The sequence below is a fragment of the Lutjanus erythropterus genome, chromosome 14 (genome assembly GCF_056507025.1).
Source record: "Lutjanus erythropterus isolate fLutEry1 chromosome 14, fLutEry1.hap2, whole genome shotgun sequence".
NCBI lineage: Eukaryota > Metazoa > Chordata > Actinopteri > Lutjaniformes > Lutjanidae > Lutjanus > Lutjanus erythropterus.
Genome location: NC_139330.1, coordinates 1,776,496 through 1,792,413, shown reverse-complemented (window position 1 = coordinate 1,792,413; position 15,918 = coordinate 1,776,496). Strand labels below are relative to the sequence as shown.

The 15,918-nt window shown below is 40.1% G+C and overlaps 1 protein-coding gene across 1 annotated transcript in view; it reads left to right on the top strand.

Annotated features, from left to right (window-relative positions):
* The window catches only part of b3gat2 (beta-1,3-glucuronyltransferase 2 (glucuronosyltransferase S)), a 54,508-nt gene that overhangs the window by 35,979 nt on the left and 2,611 nt on the right, over positions 1-15,918 (top strand). Inside the window, exon 3 of the mRNA XM_084736252.1 lies at positions 7,333-7,481. Coding sequence (XP_084592378.1) covers positions 7,333-7,481 — 149 coding nt within the window. The remainder of the gene's footprint in view (positions 1-7,332; positions 7,482-15,918) is intronic.

Below are 15,918 nucleotides of genomic sequence, written 5' to 3'. Positions count from 1 at the left end.
TCATCAGGCGAAGAGCTAATTGATCACCAAAGTCATGATGATCATTTGGCACATGTGACATGTTTCTCAGTTTTCTTTTCCTCTGCAGAAAATACAACATATACAGGGTTGGGCATCATCTGGAAAACAGGTATTTAAGATAAGATAAAGTTTCTTGTTCCCACAGCGGGGAAGTTAACTCGTTACAGCAGCTCAAGGATAGAAAACACAGAGAGAAAAGGAGTGAATAATAAATAGAGTTCAAATAGAATTAAAAAAATTCTAAAAGATAAAAATATGAATTAAAAAACATACACACGTGGATATTGATTCAGTGATCAATGATCCAGAATGATTGATGCAAGATGAAAATATCGATCTATATCGTCATCTTCAGTGTTCAACTTTATGTTGTTGGGTTTTTTTCACACACCTGGTCAGGCAGGTGGATCATAGATTTACTTGCCAAAAGTCAATTTTAACTTCCCCCTGTACAAATAGTTTAATTTATTATTTATTATCAGCAAAGAAAAGTTTAGCAGAACTTTGCTTTGGGCCTTTGAATGTTGATTTTTGTGGTGCTTTTAAATTTTGTGCTTGTGTTTTTATTTGGGAGAACCAGTGGTACCAGAGGAAAAAAATAGTCTGGAGTTCTGCTTTGTTGTTTGTTGCACACATGTAGCCACCACCTGCTGATCAGTGGAACAGTGTGATATCATTAGCTGGACTGTGTATCTCATTACACATGTGCACACTTGTGCACGTTTGTCCTCTTGTGCATGCAAGAGCTTACAAAACAGGGACCTACACGTGAAAATATTACTGTATTGTGTTTGAAGTGGTCAAAAAATCCACAGTGAACTTTAAACATCAGTTAACATTAGAAGAACTGTCGCTGTTTGTCCTCAAACTGATATTAGTGGCTTCAAATGATGTGAATTAAGCTGCACAAGTTGTAGTTTGTGTTACATACTGTAATTCTGAAAGTACAGTCCCAGTTCAGGAAAGTTCCAGGAAGTGTGGCTGAGGAACTAAATTTAGACTCTAGTTTAGTTCCTGGTTCCTGTAAGGGTCATGGCTCACTGGAAACAACCTGTAAGTTCACACAGTTTGTACAGATAAGATCTTGGCATGCTGATGAAGTGGCTCTAATTTCTCTTGCTGGCTCCTGCGATGATGAACTGCAGCCAGATATCTTTCTCCAAAGAGTGCATTAAGTAGCATTCAGTAGATGTATGCAGTCATGTGGGTCAGCTGCAGTGGGTCAGGAGTAAAGTGGGACAAAGTTAGTCTGGACAGCAGCCTCGTGGGCAAACATGGCTCAGATAAGCTGTGATCTCCATATCACAGAGGCTGGCTGCAGGTCAGAAGATGTCTATCTTGTAATTGCTCTCATATCTGTCTGCTCCACCTGAGCTGCATTTATCTCTGTGATTAGCCTGCAGTATCACACACACTGCAGTAATAAGCCTGATACCACAGTAACCTAACAACGGGTATTATATCAGGGTCTGCATGTGGCTTTGTGTAGCTATAAGTCGGCGTGTAGTGGTGGGAGTTTGCTTATGGCATCAGTAAAAACTCCTCAGTGTAAGTTGTTTTTTTTTTTCCGCCTCCGTGCCAGCGACAGCCACGGCCCCAGGAGACATTATGTTTTTGGGTTGTCCGTCCATATGTTGAGGGAATTTCTTGAAACTTGGCTCAGGCGACTCAAGAATGAACTGATTAGAAACACAATTTTGGCCAGAAGTTCACACAAATATCTAATAGGATAAAATAGAGTGATGGTATTTCATATCTTCATCCAACTGTGAGTGGAAGAAAGAGTGTTTCTCACTTTAAATTACTGTACTACATACATTATACAAGTCTGGACCAATTTAACCACCAATTTAAAATTTGTCTTTGTCCAGCCCGTCCTCAAAGGTTGTCTAAATAACTTAGGTGACTTCTAGTTGTCATAATAATCATGAGGAGGCCGAGGAGGAAGTCAGGTGACGTAGTGTAAAGATCGGCAAACGTTTGCAGGAGGTTGGGGGGGGGGTGTCGGTCAAACACAGTCAGGGCCTGATTTACTTGGATCCCAAATAAAGAGTGCTAATTTGTGTGTGCAATAACACACAGTGTCACCAAACCTCATTATTATTTCTCAGTGAAAACCAGCCCAAAGGTTTTGGACAAAAAGAGAAACCATAACCCCCCTGTCGCTCTTAACACAATGAAAGTTTAAATTATATATGTAGGCCAAGTGCAAGATGAAAACAGTGCAGCAGTCATGAGCAGTCCTTTTTTAAAATGAAATTTCACTAACAAGGACCATACTGTAGGTTTAAGGTATAAAAAGTAATTTATTGGACAGTGACAGGATTTGCTGGAGATGGGAAGAGGGTCGTGTGCAGAGGGATGGTAGGATTAGAAGAGGGAGACGTAAGGATCGAGGAGAGGGATGAAGGGATCGAAGAGGGATGAGGGGTTTGAGGTGATGGATGAGGGTCAAGGTGAGGGACGAAGAGTTTGAAGGATGAAGGGGTCAAGGAGAGAGATGAAGGGGGTTTAGGTGAGGGATAAAGAGGGTCGAGGTGAGGGATGAAGGGTTTTGTCATCAAGCTGCAGGTCTAGGGGACCTGAGGGGTGAGACTCGGGGTGAACTCCCTGAGGCTGAACCCAGGACCTTCTTGTTGAGGGACCATTGTGACGATCACTGAGCTGCATGCTGCCTGCAGAAAAAATGAGAATGGAGTCATGAGAACTGAGACACGTGGGAGCGGGTTAGACGTCCTCCTATAGGTCTGCACAGGTGATTTGAGTTTGTCTGAGGTGCAGGTGGATTAATGGGCGAGATGCAGGTGATTGAGTTTGGGAGAGAGTGGTGTGGTCCTGTTCCTGGATCTAGTTACAAAACTTCATTCAAATAATTAACCATTTAATATCACAATAGAAACCATTATCATCACAGTTCTGTACAGCATTTAGATAATTATTTTATTATTGCCATATCCAATATATTGTTACATCCACAGTCATCCACTGACTGGTGGTCATATATGTCTTTTTGAGAATGACTGACAACCTATTCTGTTGTCTCTGTATGAGGACGCACCGCTCAGCCTCACCCTGTTTGTGTCTGATTGTGTGTCTGAGTCCAGGATGAAGGGTTTGTGTGTTTGTGACGGCTGACCTGGTCTGAAACACTGCAAACTTCAGCCTACGGAGGGATGATAAGCAGAGTCCATTTGCATGTCTCTAGTTTTCTCTGTCTCTGTGTGTGTGACCTGCGCTGACACTCACATTACTCAGAGGACTGCTGTCTGCTGGCCATGTGTCAGTACCTCAGGACAGCTGCAGCCTAGAAAACTACTGTTCGGCCGGAGGGGCGAGAGGGAACAGAGAGGAGGCAGGCAGGCAGGGAGGGATGGTGAGTTATTTGGGGTGAATTCCCACACTAATGCACTGATTGCCAAGGCGTGCCACCCACTAACCATTTGCATAAATAAATATTCAGTAATTATGCCAAGACCTTGTGCACGGAGGATCGCAGAAATTTCTGGAAATACTCCTCTGTCACGCTCTGAACTAGAAACTCCAGCAACCTTTTAGAGGAAATGCTGCTCAGCTTGAAATATATCTACACCTACACTTTGATTTTTACTGCCTCGATGAGGCATTTAAGGACCGAACCCATTACATATGTTTTAAACTACACCAAGGTGTTTTGGTTTTTCTATCATATAGGCACTGATGTCAGGTTGTTTTTAAGCTGCAGAGAATCGATACTGAGTCATTTAGATTTTTCTTTATCAACCTACATCATGCTTGTGTAAAGGTAAAAGCATAAATCACCTTCTGAATTTGCTGCATTCAAGAGTTAGTGTGAGGGCTCCGACATCCTATGACTGCAGATTCTGGCAAACAGCATTTGGCACTTTAACTGTAAGAAACCACGTTCATGTTTGCTCATGTTTGTCCTCCAGGTTTAAAGGTCCAGTCTGTCAGATTTAGGAGAATTTATTGGTAGAATATGTCAGAAATAAATAGTATATTAAGTATGATTTATTATCATCGTTATTAATATTATTATTATTATTATTATTATTATTATTATTATTATTATTATTATTATTATTATTATCATTGGTGTTTAATCATCTGAAAATAAGAATTGTTGAGTTTTCTCGTGGGTTCTCTTCCATGTTATTCTCTGATGAAGGGCTGGGACCTGAAACATCACACATGGTGATATGATTAAATATACTATAAGGAGCAACTTCTGGTGTGCAGACTGAATTTTATACCTTTATATCTGTTTTTCTGGACCAACCAACTGTAGTGTCAACTGTTTTCATGCTTTTTTATTATTATTATATCAACTGAATGAGTCTTTCATGTCATATAGCTGAAAAATATTAATCGCTACCGTTTCATTCATTTTGAAATGGACTGCTGTGTTGGTGGTAATTCATTTCAACTTAAATTATATATATGCAGGTCTCCTCTATTTTTTATTTCTGTTGACACTGAGTCAGCAGGAAGCTGAGAGAGTTACTCAGCAGGCAGAGTGAAGGAGAGAAGGTGCTGATGGGATTTGTTTTCAGGCCGGTGGGGAGTCCTGAGGCCACACTGTGGGGTCTGAAAGGGAAATGAGGATTACGGTGTTTTGTCTCTGGATGGACCATTGTGAAATTTAAACTAGGAACTAAAAAGAGTCCAGTCAAATAAGTATGTTTTATAGAATATACAGTAATTAGGCTCAGTTTTCCATTGAGAATGAATGATATCGATGTTTTACAACCATAGACTGGCTGCTCTGGAGCTGATGTCGCTCCAGGCTGTTGTTCTGTTGGTCAGAAATCCATAGCTATTAAATATTGGATGAAATAGGATGGATTAAATTGAGTTTGCCTTTCTTGTTTCCCACACAATGAATAGTTATAAGTTTGGTGAGCGTGATATTTTCACACACTGTGAATCCAAATAAGCTAGCAATAGTTTAAAAAAAGAAAATCGAGGCAGTCGCTGAATTCTTTTTTACCACTTGCCCGATTGGGCATTTTACTTGCCCTGGGTAAGTGGGCAGTCCTTATTGTTGAGTCCTGGATGACAGGTTGTGTGAATCATGAGATTTAGTTGGGATTAACTATGGAGCGATCTAGCGATGAACATGCTGAATGTTGTGACGGAGTTCTGAGCATCACATGAAGAATCACTGCACACTAACTGAACACACAGTTCAATTATATTGAGCTGAGGGCCAATTAGCAGCATTAATAATCCTTATAGGAGCTTTAACAGTCATCAGTTTAATGTGTTCTTTCAAAACAACTGGAGGCGGTCAGAGATCCACAGAGGCAAAAAGAGGCCAGAATTTCAACAGCAGCACTTAATAAAAATGCTAAATCACTAAATGTGGCAACAACAATCATTCCAAACAGACAAACTGCAGACCAGGAAAGAGGCCAGAGCCTCACTGCCAGGCAGAGACACACTGAACTGCTCCTAACGACAGGGTGGCAAGAATTTATTTTTCTTCACTTAGATTTAAACACATCATCTTTTTTTCTTTCCGTCCCTGACATCCTTCACTTGTTTTCCCCGTCATGATCCACAGCTCCGTCTCTGAGTCAGCTGGACGTGGAGACAAAAACATGTAAAAGAGTCACGTCATGTGTCACCTTCAGACCTCTGGCCTCAGGGTCAGACAGCACATCGGATGTGTGAATGACGTGTTCTCCACACACACACACACACACACACACACACACACACACACACACACACACACACACACACACACACACGTGTTGAAGGGAACAAGGTTAAAGGGACAGTTCAGAAAGAAAGTGGGGTTGTGTGACTGAAACTGTGATTGTGATACGATTAGTGGAAATGATCAGTTTTGCATGACAGATTTAATAATTTTCAAAACTTTTGGTCAGGTCATCTCTGCAGGTCTGCAGTACCTCATTATGATGTTGTTTTTTGTTGATTGTGATTTGGTTTTGGTTCAACGATTTGGACATTGCACTTGGCCACATTGCAATTTTATTGCAATTGCGATTAATTGTGCAGCAAACTAGCCAGCACACTTAATTTTTTAAAAAGTTTTGTTTTGCTCTAAATTTCATTGGTCAGTTAGTTAACCAGGGAAATAAAGTGTCAGAAAATGTTGATCGGTGTTTCCCAAAGTCCAAGACAACCTCAAATGTCTTGTTTTGTCTACAACTGAAACATATTCAGTTTATTGTCAGAGAGGAGCAAATAAACCCAGAAAATATTCACATTTAAGAAGCTGAAATCAGAGAATTTGGACAATTTTCTTTAAAAAAAAAAAAAAAAAAAAAAAAAGTAATTTAATAGTCGACAACTAATTGATTAATCAACAAATCATTGCAGCTCTACTTTGCTACAGATCACTGCAAAAATCATCAATTTTCAATGAAAATGAAAATAATAATGTTAAAATGATCATTCCCTCTAATATTAGAAATCACACAGTACAAAAAATCGCAATTAGATATTTGATCAAAATCGTTGAGCCCTATAAAGGGTGCAGACCCCTGGTGTGTGATATTTGGCTTATTGAACCACTGTTTCCTGTCAGACAGGTTGTCTGACAGCAAAGTAAAGAGGTGGAACTGATAGTGATGTTTTTCTTGAGGTTGACCATTTTTAAGTGGCTAAAATGTGTTTTGTTGCTGACCCTATCTGCAGCTGGGGAAACTGGGGGTGTGTATTAGGTAATGCACAGACTATTTGATAACACAGCTCCACTTCAGATACTTCAAACTGTCCCTTTAAGTCCAGCATTAGCCGGGTTAGCTTCATCTTCTGTGTTCACATTGTTTTAAGTGTATGAGGTGAAGATTTGAGTTATGGAAAATTATTTGAACATTAATCTCACCATCAGAATCTCATATTTCTGGTTATAGGACCATTAATATCTCTCTGATTTCACAGTAATTACGTGGAGTCACATTTTCTCCCACTGCCACCAATTTTTCTAATCAGGTTGATTAAATCTGGTGGCACTGCAGCCATTAATCCCCACCTCTCGTCTCTTATGACACACCGTCATCATGGGCGTTTTGACTTCCCTCTGACTTTCTCCTGCTTTCACTCTCATCTGCTGCACAATTATCTCAGGAGAACGGCAGCAGACCCCTGTGGTAGCAAATGAATTTCATATCAGCCATATCATACTCATTAGATACACTAATGCACTCACTCATTTTCTGCTGTGATTATAATAGACTCATAATGTGCTTTTAATCCTTGCAGGCAAACCTCCTCACCCTTTCTTCCCACTCTTCTTCCTCCTCCTCATCCTCCCTCTTCCTCTTTTTCCATCTCCCTCAGGTTTTGCAGTGAACCTCCAGGTGATCCTGGCGAACCCACGGGCACAGTTCAAGCGACGCGGCTCCCAGCCGGGGATGCAGGAGTCTGACTTCCTGAAGCAGATCACCAAAGTCACCGAGTTGGAGCCCAAGGCCAACAACTGTACCAGGGTCAGTAACCAGGCAACGCTTCCACTGTTTCATTTGTTTTTTAATTACATTAATTAGTTAATTAATTGCTTAAAAAAATAGTTGTCAGGTGCAGCCCTGTTGTTCTTCTTGGTCTTCATGGTGCTGCAGTTTGTGGTCTTTCAGCTGGTTGAACTGGTTGCTTTGCAGCGCAGACACTCTTGATGTCTCTGTGATTTGTTCTTGCTGAGCATCGCTCGTCCTGCATCCGAAATACTTACAGACAACAAATGCTGATTCATTTCGAGGGACTTCGTTTGGCTCTGTTGTACATCACTCCTCTACTCTGGGACATTTCGCACAGGCCACTGCTGGAGGGTGGCTGACTTTTATATCAGGAAGTGCATGGTTTGATATGCAGCAGGGATTTCTATGAGCGCAGCATTTTAAAGATGAATATCGCAGTCGATCATGTTCATTTAATTATGGGAATTGTGATCAAGATTAATATTCAATTATCATGCAGCCATAACCCAAATAGAGATATTTGTGAAATAAACAGATTGAAGTTTTGTGATACAACCCTGAATTGTGTTTTCAGGGTCAAAGTTCATGTGTGTAGTCAATATTTTAATTATTTGAACAATAAGGCAGTATGCAGTTTGTATTCTCTCTAAAATGAAAGTGATTTTTCTTGATTTCACTGTTTGATTGTGGCGGCAGGATTCGTCAGTGATATAATAAGGCACTGACCTGCATATTGGAGGTGATGACACAGACTGGGGTTTAATAAAAGCCCAATTTATCCGTCTTAATCTGCACTTGTGTGCGTGTGTGTTTGTGTGTCTGGTGGCAGACATATTAAACTGCGATCATAATGATGGCCGCCATCACAGCAGTAACTAACCATGGGGCATCTCTCCCCACTATTGACAGCATGACTCATGCTTTAAGCTGGTGGCGCAGGCTAAACTTAGACACACGGCTCGGATTGGATAGAAACGGCGTTATAGCGCCATCAATTCTAGTTGTGTGCTTAGACAGCCCAGATCGATGCAGCTCATCTCAGATCACCACAGACCCTGTTGGCACTTGGTTTTATGAAGCCACTCATCCTCCTGACAGACATCACAGAGCCGCCTTAAAGGACTTTCTGTGAGGAATGGATTCATTTTGTTTTTACCTTTAAAGGAAGATGTGAGCTAAAATTGTCACAACCTCAGTTGCTGCAAACAAGCACCAAGTCTGCAAATGGAAAACAGTTTTTAAATGACTTTTTAATCAGATTCCTGTTATTTCACACCATTATTTATTGTGACATCATGTTCATTAGCCATTTCCCATTTGGGAAAAGGGGCTACTTAGCACTAACCAATCAGCAGTGACCAACATATCCATCACATTAACATCATTTTCCACTTAAACATCCAGATGCAAATATGCAGAATCATAACTTGTTAGTTTTATAAATCTACATACAAAAGCATGCACAGCTGCATCTTTGTAACCACAGCTGTCAGCATCATTTGGGGTCATTTTCTCCATCTCTGTTTCTAACACAGAAAGGTGACGTCATTGTTCTCCATCTTGCACACAAAGCTGCGATCGGCTCAGTCAGGGGTCGCAACTCAAGACTTAAATGTAGGCCACAGTGCAGAGGTCTGAAACCAGAACAGGTCTGCTGGACACTTTGATAAAGACCAAATATGTATTATTGGCTGTTCTTGATTCCTCTTTTGAATGATTTTCATGACCATATGACCTTTTTCTTAAAGCATCAATCAGGTCAAAATTGGTTCATAACCAACATAAAAACATAAAATTTACATCAGTCAACAAAGTTAATACACACACAGGACGTCTCATAAGTCATGATGCAGAACTTTCATGCTTCCAAGGATTTGAGTGTAGGCAGCAGGCAAACCGACTAATGAACAACTGTTTTGGTTTGGTAGCTTTTAATTTAGAATCAAAATGTTATAGACATGACAACATTGACAGAAAGGTGAGACTGAGAGAAATTACAAATCTGTCTCCTACTTCAGCACCACAGACAGCTCCATGGATTCATCAACACACAGAGATTTCAAAGTCCAACTGTCACAAACCTCAGTCAGATAAACGATCAGTGAGTCCAGAGGACGAGACCAACATTCAACTGAAAAACCTCTCTGCCTCTGCAAAGCAATAAAGCAAAATAAAGGGAGGAAATATAAAAATAGGAACAAGGTAACCAGGGGAAATATTAAAAATTGGAACAATATATTCAATATAAACATTAAACAGACTCAGCAGTTTAATTTACACCATTACACAATAGGCATTTCTTGTATTTCACATAATTTTGCTTTAAAAAAAAAAACAAAATAACTAGTTAGTTACCAAATAATGTGTCAGACTGTAGAAGCAAATTAACCAAAGCTGTCATCTCTAGTTTGAATTAAAGTGGGGAAAAACAAAATAGAATCCAGCAGGGCTTTGGTTTTCATTTTTATTAATAAATATTTCAGCCAGTAGAGAAGTTATTTGTTTTATACTGAAGCCACGTCCCTCCATCATCAGTATTTTCAGTATCTGTGGAGAAAAGTGCAGCAGCTGCTCCACCTGGAATCAACAAACGTGAAAACTGAACTTCCTGTTGCACCGTATGTGCTCAGGTCATATTGTTGCACTTCGAGTCCCTGGTGGATTATGGGTAAATGTTTCCCGCGGGGAATACGATAAAGACCCCCGGAGCTGCTGGATCATCATTTACCGCTGCGGCTGCATACAGCTCCGTGTTCAAACCATCATCATCATTATCAGCCCCATTACACTAATGGAGGAGCCCTGCCGCTGATATTAATACAGGCCATTAGCAGGCTGTGACATCATCAGTCATCACCCAGCACCGCGCAGACACAAAGACGTGACATCAGCATTCATCATGTCACATGACAAGAGCAGCGGGATGTGACATCATCAGTCATAAAGACAGTGACTCAGTTTATTCAGAGATCAGGACTCGTAACCCGACGTGTTCCGTCGTGCAGAAAGAAAACATGTCATCATCAGATATTCTTGTGCGAGTAGAGATGACATCATCACTCATAACAGATGTGTGTGCAGAGAAAGTGACGTGTTAAATTATTATATTAAGGTGTTTTTGATTACATTATACAACTAAAGGTTATGTACCTCTTTCTATTTGCAAACAGAGGAAAATGAACAGTCAAAAAGAGAACAATATAGTAAATATAATATAATATATGTGGTCGATTTCTGCTTCATAACATATCACAAGTTAAACTTTTATCAAAACAGTGTCTTGCAGTCCAACCTCTAACGGTGTCTGGAACACAGCATTATTCCCTCTTAAACTAGAGATGTGTGATAAACATTGGGCCAATAAATTATTGGCAGATTATTGAAATTTATATTATTTATTATTCCAATAATACTGTGTTATAATAGTCAGTTAGATTTGGTTTTGTCAGAGCTGTGGAATATTAAATCAACCATCTGAGCCTCTCTTACCCCAACCTGTGCATAATCTACATCTTATATAAACGTTTTAAACTACAAATATGTGATATTATTAGTTATATTGTATTGGCTACAACAGGCAGGTAATTACTGGGTATAAAAAAAATCCATATCGTGCATCCTGACCTAAAGACATAAATGATGTGTAGACCTGAACGGGCAAATAAAGCCCTTTATGTCGATTAAAGACCCCTCTGTTGGGATCCTGCATCATCCTGCTGGGGTTTATTTCTCAATAACGATCTGCTCACCGTACATTATCTCCTACATATGAAACCGTTAGTTCTGCTTGTAAACTGATGTTTCCATATGTGTCACCAAACTGTATAATGGCGTCTGTTCTCTCATGCTTCGTTTTTCCTCCTCTGTGGTTCGTGCCTGGATGTTGGGTTTCAGTTCTGTGTAAATTTGCAAAAGAAACTCATCAGTTTGTGTCGGTCAGTCCTGCATTTTGTTGAATTTTGGTGCTGTGCACCTGGAACAGTTTGAGGTCGGAAGTTGGAAATGTGGTCTGGAACACATTAGTTTAGCAGATAACTCCCTGCAAAACCACTTTCTGTTGGTTTTATTTTTTATTTTTGCACAGGTTAATCAAATGATACATAGGTTAATTAGATGGTACAGTATGTAGATGTTTTAAACTTTGGACTTTATGCTATGCTAAGCTAAGATAAGCAAACTATCTCCTGGCTGTAGTTTTATACTTCTCATCTAATTCTCAGCAAGAAAATAAATAAGTGTTTTCCAAAATATGAAACATAAATTTCTTTAAAGAGACCTCATCCTTGTTTGGAGTGTAGTATTTTTGGAGAATCAATCAAGCTTTCTTCAAATCCACAGAAAAAAAGAAATGCAAAAAGGATTATTTCCAGAAGGGCTGAGGGCTGCTGTTACAAGATTTAGCAAACAGACTCACAACTCCCAAGAATAACCCAAGAAAATCCGCTTTAACTTCTCCTGTAAGTGACATTTCACTAAGAATAAAACATAAAAATATCATCAGTCTTTGCACAGTTCCTACTTTTGTTGGAGCAAAATCCTGACAGGGCTGTAAATATTCAAGCTTTACGTTTGGTTGGTTTGAGCTGCTCTGTGATGGAAATCAGCAGCGGTGACACACCCTGACGCCAGGCTCTGTCCACTTTGAGGACGGTATCTGGGATCAGATCACAGATCTGAATATTGACCTTGACAAAGGAGGGCAGAAACAGCTCGTCTGACGGGTCGGGTCAGTATCTGGAGACGACTGACGGGAGCTGTGATGTAGTTAGAGCAGGAGAGTAATGGCAACAGACAGCAGTGACAGGACAAGAGAGGAGGGGGGGGGGGCGGCAGGAACAGATGGAGACAGATGATAGCACAGGAGGAAAATGAGACAGAGAAGAGAGGAGGCGAAGTAAAGGAGAGTTTAAAAAGAAGACAGAATGAAGGAAAGAGAGGGGACACGGGGACTGAAAGACTACACCGCTGTCTAATTCATTTGCATCGGCTCTCGAGCTTCTTGGTAATGTGGCTGAATGCATCTGTGACCATCGGCAGGTCTGGTTTGGGGGATCCGATCCTCAGATCATTACAAATGGATTCCTCTCCGTGCCATTAAAGGCAGAGTTCTCGTTTATTACAACTCGGGTGTTGAGATTGAAAGTTTATTCTTGGAAACGGCAGTCGACAAAAACATCTCAGGTCCTTAAAGTGCTCAGGAAAAATGGAAATTTGAGCAGAGGAGTGTGACACGATTAAAAGCTCCAGAACAGCTACTAATGGACCTACTGTAGTGTCACTGTTTTGATTGAATTGGGTCTTATTTTTTATTTATTACTTATCATCACCCACACTTGAACTGTACTCACTTTTCTCTCTGAATAAGGCGATTCAGACAAGCTAATGCTCACTGATCTCAGCAATGACTTTGGCAAAGGCAAATATAAATACATAAATATTAGTGATTTTAACGAGAGGACAGATATGCTAAAGATATGTTTAAGGTCATCTGGAACAGTGTCTTCATTTGTCCTTCTGTTGTTCAGCCTGATTATTAGGCTTTATCTGCAAATATCATAGTGAGTGTGAAGTTTTCATGACATGCTTCATGGCCAAAGCAACAAAAATAAGACCCAAGTTGCAGTAAACTGGGATTTAAGTGCAGTCATCCAGCATGCATGATATTTTGAGGTTAAACTAGAAACCATTTCTACCCAGTCGTCCTTCTGCTTTTCTGCAGCGTCCTCCTCTGATGAGGAGAGTCCGGCCTGTCCTCACCTTATGCTATTAAGGCAGGAAAAAAAGAGGCTTTTTGTCTCCAAGTTGCCTCGGGCAGGAAGAGTAAGAGAGCGGGAGAGAGAGGATAGAGGTAAAAACAAGAGCCAGAAGAGGAAAAAGTGGACGTGATGAATGAGGAAAATGCAGAGCAAAGTGGGAAAAAGAGACTCGAGCAGACGGTGAAAAGAGAGGAGAGTGTGCGTCCAGGGGAGGTTCACTCTGACTGCATAATTGGTGCGTGTGCACAGACGCACACACACGTTCCCACAGCTCCGGAGTGATGCTTTAGTGGCTGCTACATTAGCCTCGTTAGATATGCAAAGTGGGCCAATTAGCAGCACAGTGTGCAGGAAGTGACATGTTCCACCTGAAGAAGCCCAGAAACGACGGCAGCCAGCAATAAATCACGCCTCTGTAAGCCTGCGCGCGAAACCGTGTGTGTGTGTGTGTGTGTGTGTGTGTTGCTTTGGACACAGAAATGTCACACACATGAATTATAAGCTCATTAGTTGGCTAAAAAAAATCATTCCTAATCCAAATAACCTCACCTGAATCTCTGTGGAGTGAAACTCGCTGCTCTGTCCAGGAAAATATTAATCTGTGCGTCCGCTGCAGTGTTTTCTCACCAATATATTGCTGTGAAATTGGCTGCAAATGCAAGACAAACAGCTGCGGTGAGGTGCGTGCTGCCTTTCATTTGATCCATCTCAGGAGGTGTCAGACTGTTTCCTGTGTGAGGAATCCCTCCTGGCAGACCGCTGAGCATCACATTCAACAGCAGGAGGTTCAATACAGTCTGTTTCAAAGAATACAGACGAGTCTTTTATTTGACACATCATTCATCAGAGCATCAGGGAATCAAGACTTCACTGCAAAATGAGGAAAATACAACTTAACTATCACTTTAGACCACTTTATAAGCCTTTCAGTAAAGGAGGAATCTGTAATATATTAACTATAACAAATCATAAAATGACCAGCTTCTTCAACAGTGCTGCAGCCAGCTTGTTCTCTTTTTTACATTCCTGTGAGGAACATCTGGTTTTGTTTGCTTGTCTCATGTTTATTCACTTTACGTTAGACCTGGAGGATCATTTCTAACCTGATAACACTCAGCCTGACTGCTCGTCATCGCCAATACATGATCTGATTGCTTGGGGACTGCAGCAAAATATCAGTGGTGTTAAGAAATGCAACAGCCACCAGGGGATGGGCATCGAGGACACGTACCAAACTGGTTAGAAGATATTCTACTTTAATACCACAGATAGTATTATTTAACTATCAGTCACATTTTATTCTTTTCATAGAGGCTATAACAACAACATAAGGCTACTTACTGTTTCAAAATCAAAGAACAGTCAAAGCAAAAGAATAAAATATATATATATATATATATATATATTTATATCACAAAATCAGCAGGGGGACACAGGCAACATTTTTCTGCTTCTCATATTTACCCCCTCGAGAATCACATATCACATGATAAAAACAATAGAGCTGAACATTTATTAAACATTGTGGGGGTTTTTTAACTACAGAGAAATAAAGAGACATATTGTCCTGCTCAAGGTTTTTAAGGCTTTTACTGAGCCTGGTGTTAGACATCAATGTAATCATCTGATCTTTGTGAATGTAAACCAATGCCAAGAGTTTGTGAATCAAAATTAACCTCCTGAGATGTTCATTTCCACATTGGAGGACAAAATTGGAATGTGATAAGAGAATAAACACACAGCATTGACATATTTTACTGTTATTATTCATCCCAGCGGCTTTAATGTACAGAAAATAAAATAGAACTAAAAAAAAGATGAAGCTCTGAATATCTCAAAGTTGGCTTTTATGGGAGCTCATGTCTTTTTTATTATCATTTTTACCATGTTGATGACGTCCTGGACGAACAGTGCTGCTATCTGTATTTATGTAACATTAGTTTGATATAAAGTTCACATTCATGCCTTGTGGTGATCAGCTGTAGGGTGGTGCTGCGGTGCTGCGGTGGTGTTTGCAGGAGTTTTCATTTGTACAACAATCAGGAAATAACATGTTCTTTCTTCTCACAGCCAGTAGTCTGTCTCTCCTTTAGTCTGTAGTTTTTGCAGCCACAGCTGTGTTATTTCAATATCACTCAAAATAATCACAATTATTATTATTATTTTTTTTTTAATTGTTCAGCCTTAATCCACCTATCGCTCACACTGATTAACGGAGCTCAGTGTGCAGACATGTTGATCTCTAACTGCACAACAGGGCACAGATTTAACATCTTCTGATAGGAAGTTCATTAAAATTGCTTTAATATTAACAAGAGAAAAAACAGTAATCAATGTAAGATCCTGTTGCCCATTTGGACAAGCTTACTTTACACAGAGTTCAAATTAATGCTGAATGTTTGCAGAATGAGTGGGAGTGTGTTTATGAGTCGTAATAAATCATTAATAATCTTTTAGAAGAAGTAGATGTTTATAATAGTTAAATTGATAATTTTTTGAATGGAGCCTGGTGTACAATAAGAGAGGCAGTCCCTCCAACCCAACAAGAACTGACAGTTATAAACAGCTGATCAGCGTACAGTGCAGGACTAATTTTCAAACACTTGGGTCTCATATATTGCTGATTTAATAAAAGCCAGTGGCAACTAACCTCTGTTTTAATGAAAATTTGTCCAAGCTTCAGGGGTATAAACTGT